The sequence below is a fragment of the Pelophylax lessonae genome (assembly GCF_965119305.1).
Source record: "Pelophylax lessonae genome assembly, chromosome: 10".
NCBI classification, from domain to species: domain Eukaryota; kingdom Metazoa; phylum Chordata; class Amphibia; order Anura; family Ranidae; genus Pelophylax; species Pelophylax lessonae.
Genome location: NC_138777.1, coordinates 65,883,791 through 65,898,699, shown reverse-complemented (window position 1 = coordinate 65,898,699; position 14,909 = coordinate 65,883,791). Strand labels below are relative to the sequence as shown.

Sequence of the window (14,909 nt, the reverse complement as noted above, 5' to 3'; positions counted from 1 at the left end):
AAAAAAATTGTGCTTGCTTTTAATCCTTTTGGTTATATGTATCCTATAAGTCTTTGGCTGGCTAACAGAGCCATACCTTGTAGAATTGTTCTTTGGCAGCTAAAGGGCTAAAGTGCAATTTTAGAGCAACTTGTGAAACAAATTTGTGATCTACTCAACAACTTTGTGAAAGCTGAACTAACTCCAGGAACTCATCTGCTTTGTAAAAAGTACAGGCATACTGTGAGTTAAGTCCAATGAGGTGCCACCTCCTAGACTTATCTTAATTATTAATATCTGTCAGGTTTATGGCGCTCCCAAAAGACAGCTATCATCATGGTTCCAGGAGCTCTGATGCTGGATCTTCTAGTTTCAGCTCCTAAGGCTGGAGAATCAATGCAAATGCTATGCTCCCCCCTCTCCTGCCCATTCTCAGAAGCCTATGTATCATGTGAATGCTTTCACAAAATACAAAGACTTCTGTGAATGGACAGCAAAAGAGAGAGGTGGTGTGCGTGGCTGCTGTGTGTGCTTCTCTCCTCTCAGAGCCCCAAATTTCTCCTCCAGGTGCCCCATAAACCTGTCAGATGTAAATAACAGAGATAAGTCCAGGAGAGGGCATGTACCTCATTGAACTTAATAACTCATAACACTTTTTACAAAGAGACTGTATTCCTGGAATTCAGCTTTAAATGTGAAAATTCACTTTATTTACCTTAAAGTGTAACTAAAGCTGAAAGTTTATTTTAAATAGTTTTGGATACAGTATGGAATGGGTTAGCACCCCGTCAGGCTCTCTGGGTCCCCTCTTAGGAGAATCACCCATTATTTGCCCTGGTGACAATTATTTCCAGAAAGTAGAAGATAATCCAAAATCGTCCTTTTCACCAAAACAGGGGGTGGGGGAAGGGGGTCTTAAAAAAAGGACACTTTTGTAAAGTTTTTTTTTCATTTCCATTTGTGGGACAGGAAGCGAAAGGAAACTTCCCTAGTGGGATACATATGGCAAACAAAATAAAACATGAGAGTGATTTAATGCTCTACTGTATCCAAAACTCAAAAAAAAAAAAAAAAAGTTTGTCTTCAGATGCACTTAAATGTAAATTCTCTGAATATCGCACTATCCTGGATGGCCTTACATGTAACCGCATAGCAAGCGCAGTGCACCGTGCTGCTGTGCAGTGACATGAATGAAGTTTCACTTTGTACAGTTCAAAATAAGTTCAGTCAAAAAAAAAAAAGAAAAGAGAGCTGTGTGATGCGATATAACACTTATCACACTGCTCCCTGTTACATGGCTCTGTAGCTCAAAATGTTCTGCGGGCAGCAGAATTTTGGGCTGCAGGCTTGTGTGAATCGGACTTTAGAGAGCTGGAAGGCTGACGAAACTCTACTGTGATAGAACGTATTTGGAAACGTATTTGGAAAAGAGTTAGGATTTCAGTGCCTTTGTTGTAAACTTTGAAGATCAATTTCTCCAAATTGTCTATAGCTATAAAGGTGAATAAGGGCTTCCTTTAAAGTGTTTTTTTTCTACTTGTTTAGCATTTATAAATACAGTAGTGTACATAGTCTGGGCACAGGTTCACATTAAATGCATGGCTACAATCATATTAATATTTCTGCCTATTCCTCCCCATCTATTGAATTATTAGGATAGCGTTGCTATTTCAAAATGTTTCTACGTTTTGATTGGTCAGTTTTATTAAAACTGAAATTAAATTTGCATACAATATGATTATGAGAAATAAGTTGTGGTACGCATGTACCATAATGGAATAGGCGATGGGATGGGATGTCTAAATGGAAGTCTATCTTTAATATATATTATCTAATCTTATACACAACTAACAATTTATTGTCATAAACCAACAGGATGGACTTAATTCACACATTGGGGAGTCTATCGTGTAGAGCTCTGCTTGTCACCTATTTAGGGATTGCATAATTAAAGGCTTCCCAATAAAAGAGGTTTCTGCATCAATACTTTTGAATAAGCAAACATGAACATATAAAATGGGCAGCATGTAAATTACATACTTAGTGCATCTCAGCAAGACATGTTACACATTGCATTGTAGTGTATACAATTTTTAACCTTTTTTTATGCGAAATGCACTAATGTAACTTGGCATTTTAAAAACATCATGAGGCACATCAACATATATACATATAGGCCCATTTATTAGAATTTGACATAATAGCTGCTCGATGCTTCTAGGAGTGACGTATAAAGCCAGTTACTGGCTATTAGAAGCAGTCATGCTAAATTAACCTTGGATAACTTTTTAATATCACATTGTATGCTTAGCTTGTATTTATTTTAGTATGACATTGTGTTCTTTTTTTTATATGTGCTTGATTGCTGGTTACTGATTTTAATTCAACTAACTATTTTAAAGTCTTGAAAAGCAGTCCTCCCTGCAAAAAATTAGAGAAGGAAAGGCTACTCAATAACCCAATATAGAAAAAACAAAACAAAAGAGTACACAACCTCCCTAGTGTAATACTGTTTATTGAGACAGAAGATAAAACACTTGCAACTGTTACACTCACATTTGGAAGCACTTACATAGCGTGTATATAGGTGAAATCTCCTCTCCTGGACCTTCACTGTAAGATGTATGACATCCAACTGCCGAGAGACCCGATGACAGTTGCTGAAACTCAGGGACACAGCTCCAGCATGCCTGATCTACTGCACAGGTTCCTAGACCAGCCTGCGTTGTTCATCGATGTAACAGGTTGCGGCACTGGGAGAGGTGGACGCTAAATATCAACACGCAGGGGTTGCTATGACAATGCCTTTCGGAGGCGTTACCTCCTTTATCAAGTCAGTGACTTGAAAAAGGAGGCCAAGCCTCCGAAACTTGTTGTCATAGCATCCCCTGCTGTTGATGTTCAGCATCCACCTCTCCCAGTGTCACGGCCTGGTACATTGATGTGCAGCGCCGGCTTGCCTGGGTGCATGCGCAGTAGATCGGGCATTCCAGAGCTGTGTCTTGGCATTTTAGCAAATGTCATCGGGTCTCTCGGCAGTTGGATGACCTACATCTTACAGTAAAGGTCCAGGAGAGGAGATTTAACCTATATACACTCTAAGTGCTTCCAAATGTGAGTGTAACAGCTATGTAGGTACAGTATATGTCCACCACCCAGTGGATCATCATGAAAGCTGCAGCACCTTAGTGATTGAAGATGAATAGACCGGTCTTTTAGCCCAGCCTGGGGGCATCTGGATCAGCGCAAATACTGGTGGTTTGTTGTTTATGTTACTCAATAACCCACCTTTTAACCACTTTAAGACCGGAGGATTTGGCTGCTCAATGACCAGGCCCTATTTTGCGATTCGGCACTGCGTGACTTTAACGGACAATTACCCAAACAAAATTGATGTCCTTTTTTTCCCACAAACAGAGCTTTCTTTTGGTGGTATTCAATCCACTGTGCAATTTTTATTTTTTGCGCTATAAACAAAAAAAGAGCGACAATTTTGAAAAAAAAAACAATATTTTTCACATTCTTTTATATAAAATTCTCAACAAAAAAAGTAAAAATCTAAATTTTTTAACATTTTAGGCCAATTTGTTTTCTGCTACATATTTTTGGTTAAAAAAAATCGCAATAGGCGTATTTTGATTGGTTAGCGCAAAGTTATTGCTAACTACGGGAAAGATTTATGTCATTTTTATTGTTTTGTTTTCTTTTTTACTAGTAATGGCGGCGATTGTTTTGCTGGACTGCGACATTGCGGCGGACAGATCGGACCCCTAACTCACATTTTTGACACTTTTAGGGGTACTAGTGACATTACTACAGTAATCAGTGCTAAAAATATGCACTGTTACTGTAAAAATGACACTGGCAGGGAAGGGGTTAACCGTACTGGTGATCAAGGGGTTAAATGTGACCCGAGGGGCGCGATTCTAACTGTGGGGGGCGTGGTTTGTGAAGTCATCACAGAGACATGTGATCCTATATAGCAGGATCACATGACATCTGTGATCACTTCAGGGAGAAGTACGGACGGCTGTGTTTACATCAGCCATCCGTCCTTCTCTCTCAGCTGCGGGAGATCGTAAATGGCCGGCGTCCATCCGAGCCACCTGCCACACACACTAGCTTCCCAGCTGATGAGCGGTGGTGGGAGCGCGCCTCTGGCGGTGCACGATTGCCCCCTAGCTCCTCTTAGGCGAGGGCCATACATGTACGGGACTTTGCCTGGGAGAGCCAGACTGCCGTCGTACAACTGCGGCGTGCAGTCGGCAAGTGGTTAATTTTGACCTTCCCACTGCTCTGTCTCTCTATTGAATTGAACATGCTAATAATATTGGAACACTAATAAACAACCCGAGTAAGCCAACCTTAAAGCCCAACCCCTGGAAGCTTAAACATTCTCTCTAGCTGTGGAGCTGCTAATTTATTTATTTTTATTTTTTTTCGCCTTCCTCTGGATGAACTGTGGGTAGGGATCTGTTTATAGAGGTTTATTTTTCGTTGGTTAAACTGAATGGACCTGTCCAATTTTTTTCCTTGTTCAAATTATTTTATTGGTACAGAAAAAAAGGAGTAACATACAAACACAGTGACTCTTGTAGATTTACAAAGTGCATAGTAGCACGCCAGTAGCGTGGGGAGGCAGCCCATAATAGTTTGATAGGGAAAGCATCCAAAACAAATAATAAACATGTGATAACTGTAGTGTAACACTGTATAGGGGGTATGGTTAACCCCAACTGTTCAGCTAGGTTGCACATAATGGGGGGCAGAGGGGGAAAGATCACCCCTCAGGACCACTAAACATATATGAATTACTTTGTGAAAAAAACATTTAGTGTATGTAAGTAGAGGTATTGGGCTGGACAGTTTGGGGGAACAAGATAGACTACTTTAGAAAGAATGAATAGTGTGAAGTTTGCGTGTCGTTAGGTGCAGCTATCGCTGTGTTCATGTTATCATATGGACAGGAAGCCCTTGTTTGGAGTAGTCCGTGATTGGCTGGGGCTGAGTGATCTGAGGAAGAGGAAAGAAGGTAGAGAGAAAAGAAAGAGTGAGGGAGAAGCTAGAAGGGGGCAAGGAAGGGGGGGGGCAGAAGGCAGGGGAAATAGGAGAGAATAAGGAGTAGAGGAACTAACAGTGGAGGGGAAGATGGAGATAGGAAGGATAGGTTCCGGAGGGTTCCGGAGGGTGAATTGGAAGAGAGGATTAGGGATCTTAGGACCTGTGTTTTTTCTGCATGAAGACGTGTATGACCTGATACATACAGTATATAGTGATGATGCCTTAAACTGATGTATTTCTGTAATCATTTGAATTCTACAATATAATCAACGTTTAAGCAGCCACGTGTGTTAATGTCCATTTCTATGGTACACTAGTTACACTCAGCCCTCATGAGCAATTAACATTTTTAAGAAGGTAGTTAGCCAACGAAGCGCTCACATTTTTCTAATGGAAGATATACTTAAATGGAACATGTTGTGGGCTGTAATTCCCCTTTAGGAAATACTTAAATGGAACATGTTGTGGGCTGTAATTCCCCTTTAGGAAATTCTTTCCCGTTTGCACGTAAACGACTTGCATGTGGACTGTTCTTTTATTTACAGCTTAAAATCCTTGATACATGCATCTCCTTAAGAACTTGAAACACAGTCTCATATACATTAAGTTGATTTATGCATCAAATATCTCTGGCCTTGCAGCTGCAGCAACACGATTTAAACATTTCATAATTCTTAGCAAACAGCCTTCTGCATCTCTCTGCCACAACTATCAATACCCAGCAGAGAGACATTTCCCAGCTTTGTAAGCATTTTCTACACCTATCCAGGCATCTTTCTGAAATGTGTCTCATCTCATCTGAGCATTTATTCGTGCAAAACAAAATCGTAATCCGGAAATTAATTTAAAATGATGATCAGCCTGGGATCTGAATGGAGTAAGACATAAAAAATTGGAAATCTTATTTAATGACTTTGTGCAAACAGGCTGGAAGTGCTATAATGTGTAACAACACAGTAACAGCCAATCAGATGTTCAGTGATGATTGCTAAAGGCCATTTTAGGGTCTGCCGAAAACCAATAACTCAGTTTTAGAAGGATTTATGTGGGTTTTATAACCGCACTGAGACTTATTTACAAGAGTATTGAAATGGTCAAGTTGCTTGTTTTGTTTGCGGTTTTAAAGTGAATGTATAGTGGATTGGGTTATGTTTTCTTTATGCATTTTGTTATGGAATAAAAATTTAGTTTCTTAAATAAAAAATGGCTTTACTTTTAGTTAGATAAGGATTAAAGTGTTTCTAAAATCTAAACTTTTTTTTTTTTTGTGGTGGGGGTTTGAGCCCATGTCAAGTATTGATTTTAAAAACACAGATTGTTGCCAAAGATGCAGAAGCTGTGACCCCTTACTAGCTACCAAATTTGGACGCAGCACATGCCAGCCGATTAAAAAAGTAGGCAAAAGCTATTAGTAGTGATCCAACCCATCCAAATTATAGTGTGTTTGTCCCATTACTATCAGGGAAAAGATGTAGGACTCTCAAAATGCACACTAATTGCTTAAGGTATTCTTTTTTTTCCTCTAGGGCTGTATTGTTCATAACCCTACCAGGTACAGAGTTTTAGCAATTTTTGTGGAATTTTAATTTTTTTTAAAACATTTTATATTTTGTTATATTTAAACAGATATGTGGGCATGTGCTAGGAGTGTGTATATGTGTTTTTTTATGCAATGTTTTATTGCTGTTGTAAAGAGTATCCTGATAAATTTTGTTGTATGTATACAATGACAATAAATTATAATATCTTATTATCTTCTCTGTCCTACTAGACACCACATTCTTACAATATAAAAAAAAAAAAAAACACTTTAAAGGGACACTTTAAATATGTCATTTTTTTTTTTTTTTTATCAAAGGTCTGTCCTTTTCTTTAAAATCATACATTTTATGTATAACTATATAAAAATCATATAAAAGTCATGCACAAAAAGGAATAGCCAAAGAGGGACTTCTCTAAAAATGTCTTAGAAGGTAACACCTAAAAATACTGCTAATCACTGCTCAACTAAATTTTTCTTTCAAACCATTTTGTTATGTTACCATAAATAACATTACAAATTTACCATCAAGCAATGGACTTGGATGTAGTCAACACTCTATGTGTTTTGCATTAAACTTCTTCAGGAGGGGTGAGGTACTGTTATTTAAAATCAAAATCAGAATTATTTAATCAATAGAATTGATTAAATAGCGTTGCCTATATATCATTTTGGAGCTTAAATAGACTCTCAATATCTGTATTGATGCTGCCACAAGAAGATGCAACCCACCACTGCACCAGCGCAGGGAGCACTAAAGACTGGGGGACCAATGGGGTACCAACCTAGAAAGTAGCTTCATTTATGGACCAGCTATGGTGAACCAAAATACATTTTATTGAGTTCAATACCAAAAAATAAAAAATTGCCATTTAAGGCAAGCTACATAAAGATCCTCCAATCTCCATATTTAAAATTAAAATAAATGACAACGTTGTCACCCTAACTACTTATGGACCGGAAGATTTTCCCCCTTAATGACCAGGCCATATTTTGCAAATCGGCACTGCGTTACTTTAATGGACAATTGCGAGGTCATGCAACGCTGTACCCCAATAAAATTGATGTCCTTTTTTTCCCACAAATAGAGCTTTCTTTTGGTGGTATTTGATCACCTGTGCAATTTTGATTTTTTTGCACTATAAACAAAAAAAAAGCGACAATTCTGAAAAAAATCAATACTTTTCACTTTCTGCTATAAAACATTCTCAAAAAAAAAAATATAAAAATCAAAATTGTTTAACATTTTAGGCCAATTTGTATTCTGTTACATATTTTTGTTAAAAAAAAAATCACAATAAGCGTATTTTGATTGGTTTGCACAAAAATTATCACGTCTACTAACTAGGGGAAAGATTTATGTCATTTTTATTGTTTTTTTTTTTTATACTAGTAATGGCAGTGATCTGCGATTTTTAGCGGGACTGCCACATTGTGGCAGACAGATCAGACCCCTAACTGACAATTTTGACACCCCTAACTGACATTTTTGCACTGTTACTGTAATAATGACACTGGCAGGGAAGGGGTTAACATTGTGGGTGATCAAGGGGTTAAATGTAAGCCTAGGTGAGTGATTCTAACTGTGGGGGGGGGGGAGCATGGCTTGTGAAATGATCATAGAGACCTGTGATCCTATATAGAAGGATCACAGGGGCTCTGTGATCATTCCAGGGAGAAGAACGGTCAGCTGTGTGTACAACAGCTGACCGTTCTTCTATCTCAGTGGGGAGTGATCGCGGGTGTTAGGTGGTAATCAGAGCCACCTGACCCATGCCTCGGCTCCCCCGCTGCCGAATGGGGACGGGAGCGAGCCACCGGCGGCTCGCTTGCCCCCTAGCTGCAGCCGCATGACCGACGTAGGTCTACGTCCATTTACGCAGGAGGGCTGCACTGCTGCAGTAAAAGGAAGGTGGGTGGTCGGGAAGAGATTAAACAACTTAAATGGGCTTCTATCACAGTCAACCACACAGACAATCATACGGTAAATTGTACTCCTCTTTAATGGATGAACCTTTGCTTTTACACATGAAATGAAGTTTCCTCAATTTAAAGTCTCATAAGAGTGAGTGGACGAGTGGAATTTTATGTTCTTTATGGTCATCTATTTAATAGGCTCCTAACAATATGGTTGATGTATAACCCATGTACACTATATTACTAAAAGTATCAGGATGCTGCCTTGACACACACATGAATTTTAATGGCATCCCTGTCTTAGTCAATAGGGTTCAATATTGAATTGACCCACCCTTTGCAACTGTAACAGCTTCAACTCTTCTGGGAAGGCTGCCCACAAGGTTTAGGAATGTGTCTATGGAAATGTTTGATCATTCTTCCAGAAGCAAATTTGCGAAGTCAGGCACTAATGTTGGACCAGGGGTTCCCCGAGACCAAAAAATGTATTTCAAAGGTTTCTCTGTGTTGAAATGGTTGAGAAAGGCTGATCTAGACTGTAATTGTTTACCTCCCACCAGTCTACATGGTTACCTGACTATCATGATGATTCAAATTCTTCAGAACCTTTAGTGAGTCAGAAAAAGTGTGGATATAAGATGAGCTAACTGTTCTCAGACTTTACTTGCTGCATGTTTTTTCCAGGTCAAAAACTAGCATTTTTAAAAGAAGCTAGCGCTAGCACTGGCAGATCTTATTCTTTTCTCACTATAGTTCTCTTTTAAACTGTATCTGTAGCCAAATATTTTTTAGTACAAAAAAGGTTAAAACCCTGGCAGTTTTTGTATTTATAATTTCATGTCTTTGTCCTTTTGGAGATGTTTCCCTTAATTTCCTTAATTTCCTGTCCTGGAGACACAACAGGAAGTTAAAGGATATATCTCCAAAGTGAGGGGACATCCCCTCTTATACTATTGCAAATGGAATAGATGTCCACATTAAGAGACGTCCCCTTTATTTTTGTTCTCCACCACAAATGTTTGGATTTCCCATCACTTACTTTCCCATTAACAATGGTCACTAACTATTATCTACAAATCAAGGACCTAGACTGCAATACAATCTTTTATTCTGAAATAGAAGTGCGACACCATAATATTTAGGACCAAAGTAAGGTTTAATTCTAAATATTACTTTGGTATAAGAGCCAATGTGACCTTATCTTAAACCAGTTGTTGAATACTACTGAGTTCCAATGGACAACATGCCATATCCAGAGTAACATATCCAGAGTCCACACAAACAGACCTCATATTTCCACAAGCCCTGGAGGCAATGTGTGGCCCTCAAAACAAATTTGCTTTCATACATAAGTAATATTTGGAATAAAACCTTACTTTGGACTCAAATATTTGGGTGTGGCACTTAGATTTGAGATTCAAATATTGTCTTCACACAATATTGTCCACACATAACCCAGATGCCCAACTGCTCACATAATTTGTAATAAAAACATCTTTGCCATTCTGAAGGTTTCCTCCAACCACTTTGCATATTATTTTATATATACTGTGATTCTGTATTTACCAAATATGCTGCAGAAATCTCCCTCCACTGAGTGTGGCTGCAGCCATTTTAACTGTGGGCAGCTGTAGGCTGTAGTTGCTATCTGTTCACTCCCTGGATTAACACAGTGGCTCACAGAGGCACACAGACAAAGACACACACACTCACACACTCACACATATATATATATATATATATATACGCAGACAGACAGACACACTCACACCACTGCTTGCCTACATATTTTTCTTCTCTTCTTGAATACTCATGGATCTCTGCAGTCTCCTGTTATCTCTTCCCTCATCCAGCCCCTCCAGCTCTGCAGCTCTCACTGGCTCCCCTGTGACTCATCCCTCCTCCCTTGATGGCAAACTCTCACGAGAGTGAGAGAGAGAGCTGTGCATAATGTCATTAGCCTAGGACCAGATAAGAAGGAGAAAGTCAGCTGTATAAGGTATTTATTAGCAGACTAAAAAATGTTTTACTATCCAAAGTTAAAACAACAAGGGCAGAGGATTTAATAGATGGAAAGATGATAAAATGACTGAAGAGCCGCTTTAATTGTCACTTACCAGCATTTAAAGTTTCCAGCACCATCAAACTACTATTCTATGCAAAAACAATCCTGACAGATGTTCACCTTCTAACCTTTCCCCACTCCATCAAACATAAAACAAAACAAAAAAAAAGTTGTGGCTAAAGATACACTTTAAGAACACTATTATAATGCTTAACCATAACCCAAAAATCCCTAATTATGCATCTAAATAAAGATTCCGTTTTTTTTTCTTTTTATGCTTTGAACAGCTTGGCCGTGTTTGCTTGTAAGTGGAGCAAATTGGTACGTGCGGCACAAAGAAATATATTTAGAGTATAAAAGTGGTTATTTTATCACAGGCAAAGGTCTTTACAAATGCTCTATAGATCAAAATGAATGTAATCTGCAGTATTTCACTCAGTGAAAGGCACTTACATGTTTCTCAATAGATAGACGGTATGGGGCATGTAACGAGAACATGAAGAAGGAATTCTTTTCAGGTCCTTGTATCTTTATTAGCCATTTCAGGAGTTCAAAGTTTTAGAGGCTGAAAGCATTTTTGTGCTGTGGCAAGCTGTTTTTTCCCAAGACGCTTTAGAAATAAACTCCAACATTCTATAATCAGTATGGAACAGAAAAAAACATTGCCAAAAAATATTTTTTTATTTTAGTATATTTTAAATGAACATGAAAATATTTAAATAGATCGTTAATGCGCACTTTGTGGCACATCTGCTTGGGAGGCAAATGGCTAAATCAAATCATATGGCTGTGTATTGCCGTTTTTCCGTGAAAATTGCTACTCAGGTAGTCACATGCCACCTAAGTCAGCAAGCTGGGTGCCTTCCTTAGCTGTGAGAAGAATCTGGGAAAAACTAAACAAACTCAAAGCCTATTAACCCCAAATATCAGGTTACAGATTGTCTGGATTCTTTAAAAAAAAAAAGTAAAACCCATGCCACATGTATCCCCTCTGTTTCCAAAGAGGGTGAATAATTAATTTGTTGTACCCCTAAACAGACTTCCATTGCTAAGGGCTACTATCAAAAGCAAAGGAAAAAAATCCTTCTCTGATCCGGAAGGATTTGCTTCCTAATGACCAGGCCATTTTTCGAGATTCGACACTGTGTTACTTTAACTGAAAATTGTGCGGTTGTGCGATACTGTACTGAGATAAAATTGATGTCCTTTTTTCCCCACAAATATAGCTTTTTTTGGGTGGTATTTGATCACCTCTGCGATTCTTATTTATTGCACTATAAACAAAAAAAGAGCAACAATTTTGAAAAAAAAAAAAACAATATGTTTCACTTTCTGCTATATCCCCCCCCCCCCCTAAAAAAACAAAAAAAAAACAAAACAAAAATCAAAATGTTCATTCTTTTAGGCCAATTTGTGATCTTCTACATATTTTTGGTAAAACAAAAACAAAAAAATCGCAATAAGCGTATTTTGATTGGTTTGCGTAAAAGTTATTGTGTCTACAAACTAGGCGAAAGATTTATATAATTTTAATTTATTTCTTTTTTTTTTACAAGTAATGGTGTTGATCTGCAATTTTTTGCAGGGATGCAACATTGCGGCAGACAGATCGAACCTCTAACTGACATTTAAGATACTTTTGGGGGACCAGTGACATTGCTACTGTAATCAGTGCTAAAAAATATGCACTGTTACTGTAATAATGACATTGGCAGGGAAGGGGTTAACACAGTGGTGATCAAAGGGTTAAGTGTGAGCCTAGGGGAGTGTTTTTTAACTGTGGGGAGAGGGACTTGTGAAATGCCCAGAGACCTGTGATCCTGTATAGAAGGATCACAGGCGCTCTGTGATCATTTCAGAAAGAAGAAGTCATTCTTTCTCAGCGGGGAGAGATCGCAGGTGCCCAGCGGCAATCGCGGCCACCGGTCTCGTGGATCAGCATCCTAGTAGGGGGCTGGAGCATGCCCTTGGTGGCACGCTTGCCCCCCAGTATCAAGTGCTAAGTCATTTTATGCAGCCGAGCCAGCCTGCCGCAGCAAAACTGCGGCAGGTGGTTGGAAAGTGATTAAAATGGGAGGGTGGCCAGGAATTTTCCTCCACTGATATACGGGGTAGAATAAGTTGCCCTCCCTCAGGTTGACGCTCCATCAAGCCACATGTCAGATCTTACCTTCTAAAAAATTAGAATCCATTATCTAATCTTAATATTGGCCCCTATAAATACATTGGCGTGCTTTTAACTTTTTTATAACATTGTCAAATCAAAATAAACGGAGCACCTACATAAATCCATGCAACTATGATTTCAAAAAGCACCCAAGCACTAAACCCCTGGTGTTTTCTTTAAGGATGCTTCAATCCACAATGCATGTTTGGGGTCTGTACAGCCCTCCTCAAAAAAAAAAAACACACAGGAGGGCGTAAACACCTTGTGCATTACCATAGACATTTTTTTAATAAATCCACCAAGACAAATGGATACAAGCAGAGACAAAATGGCTAATGTGTTTCAAGGTACAGCCCACCTTCATAAAGACTTTAGCTCTGAGGAAGGGGACCGTACCCCAAAACGCGTCAGCCACCCAATCAATTGGTCCAAGAACGAGTTTCGGTTTAATGTTTACAAACTGTTACTGGCTTGCATGAGCACCTAATCAAACGGATCTTGGCTTGTTTAGAGGTCAGAGGAGACATCTAGAGGTCTAATAATGAGGAAGTGTCATGCTTTTTGCTATCACAAAGGAATGTTGTTCATTGAGTTAATAAAAAAAAGAGAGACAGTGTAAAAAAAATTTTAAATTAAAAAATTAGAAAGCGACCCTGTCCCCCTGTGCTCATGCGCAAATGCAAATACATAATTTCTGCAATCATATGTAAACTTTGATCTTACCACACATGTGAGGTATTGCCACAAACATCAGAGGAAGAGCAATAATTGTAGTCACAGATCACCCAAGTAACTCTAAACTGGTAACCTGTAAAGGCTTTTTTGATGCGTCGCCTATGGAGATTTTTATGTACCGTAGTTTGGCACAGAAGTACGCAATTTTAAAGTGTGACATGTTAGGAATCAATTTACTCAGCGTAACATCATCTTGTATTTTACAAAAAAAAAATAGGTATTTTTTTGTGATTGTGTGCAATAAAATAATTAAAATATATAATTTCTAAAAAAATTGTGTTTGAAAAACAGCTGCGCAAATACCATGTGACTTAAATAATTGCAACACCCACTATTCTATTCTACCGGGTCTCTTCTTAAAAAAATATTTAATTTTCAGTGGTTCTAAGTAATTTTCTAGCGACACAAATGATGATTTTTACATATATGATAAGTGTCAGAATTGGCCTGGTTGTCAAATGGTTGATTATTTGTTTTTGTTATTTTTAATTTGAGTGCAGCACATTCATTTTGCATTTATTTGGTTATTTATAGCATTGATGTTAATATTAATATTTTTTTCTTTTTTTTTCAGAGTCATACAATTGCCCCCCTAAATATTACATCAAGCCCCAATGAACTGACAACCACAGAATTCCAACAAGACAAGAATTGTGATTCTCGCAATGTAAGCATGTGTCACGTTGCCACAAATTCCCATCCGTAGCTAAAGTTTCATTGTATATCTAGACAGTTTGATAGCTTAGCTATGAAATCTTTCTATGAACATCCAACTGTTTTGGGCAAACAGTATTTTTGTTGGCTTTCTGTAAGAATTTTATACCCTAAACCGGTTGTAAATGTTATAACAGATGTAAGCACTCTTTAGGGTTATAGTTGTACAGCTTTGTGTTCAAAGTTCTTTTTGTACAAAATGAATTGACATGGGCTACCATAGGAGTTTTACATATTTTGCACTATAGTTTTTGGTCACTTCCCCTTTTCGATACCACATTTAGCTTGCTTCCAGCTAACTTTTCTTTACAAATAGATGCAAGTCCCCCCTTGATATCTGAGTGCATGGCACAACTCCCATCTTTGTTTCCTGATTGGCTGTCCCAGTTTCTTGTCATCGGAGGTAGAACTTAAAAAAGAGTAAGGAATACAGGAATTTCAGTACTAGCACCAAAGAGGCAGTTGGCAGGAAATTGCACTAATTTTAGGAGACGTTTTAGCTGAAAGCACTTTTTAAACACATTAAGCATTATAGGCATTAAGCATTACTTAGCACTCTGTTAAATCATCTTTAATCTATTTTTTTTAATATACTAAAATCTTTGTAGTTTTAATATTAAATCTTTAGTAGCAGTTTCCAGAGACTTTATATGTTTGTAAAAGGAGGGAAAATATTGCATGGAAACTGATGCACAAAAAGATTATGCTGACTTCTACACATTTTAATGTTA

At 38.2% G+C, this 14,909-nt stretch overlaps 1 protein-coding gene across 1 annotated transcript in view; it reads left to right on the top strand.

Moving 5' to 3' along the window:
- The window catches only part of LUZP2 (leucine zipper protein 2), a 950,181-nt gene extending 935,826 nt beyond the window's left edge, over positions 1-14,355 (top strand). The window contains exon 10 of the mRNA XM_082270449.1: positions 14,039-14,355. Coding sequence (XP_082126575.1) covers positions 14,039-14,170 — 132 coding nt within the window. The 3' untranslated portion in view covers positions 14,171-14,355. The remainder of the gene's footprint in view (positions 1-14,038) is intronic.
- The last annotated feature ends 554 nt before the right edge of the window (positions 14,356-14,909 follow it).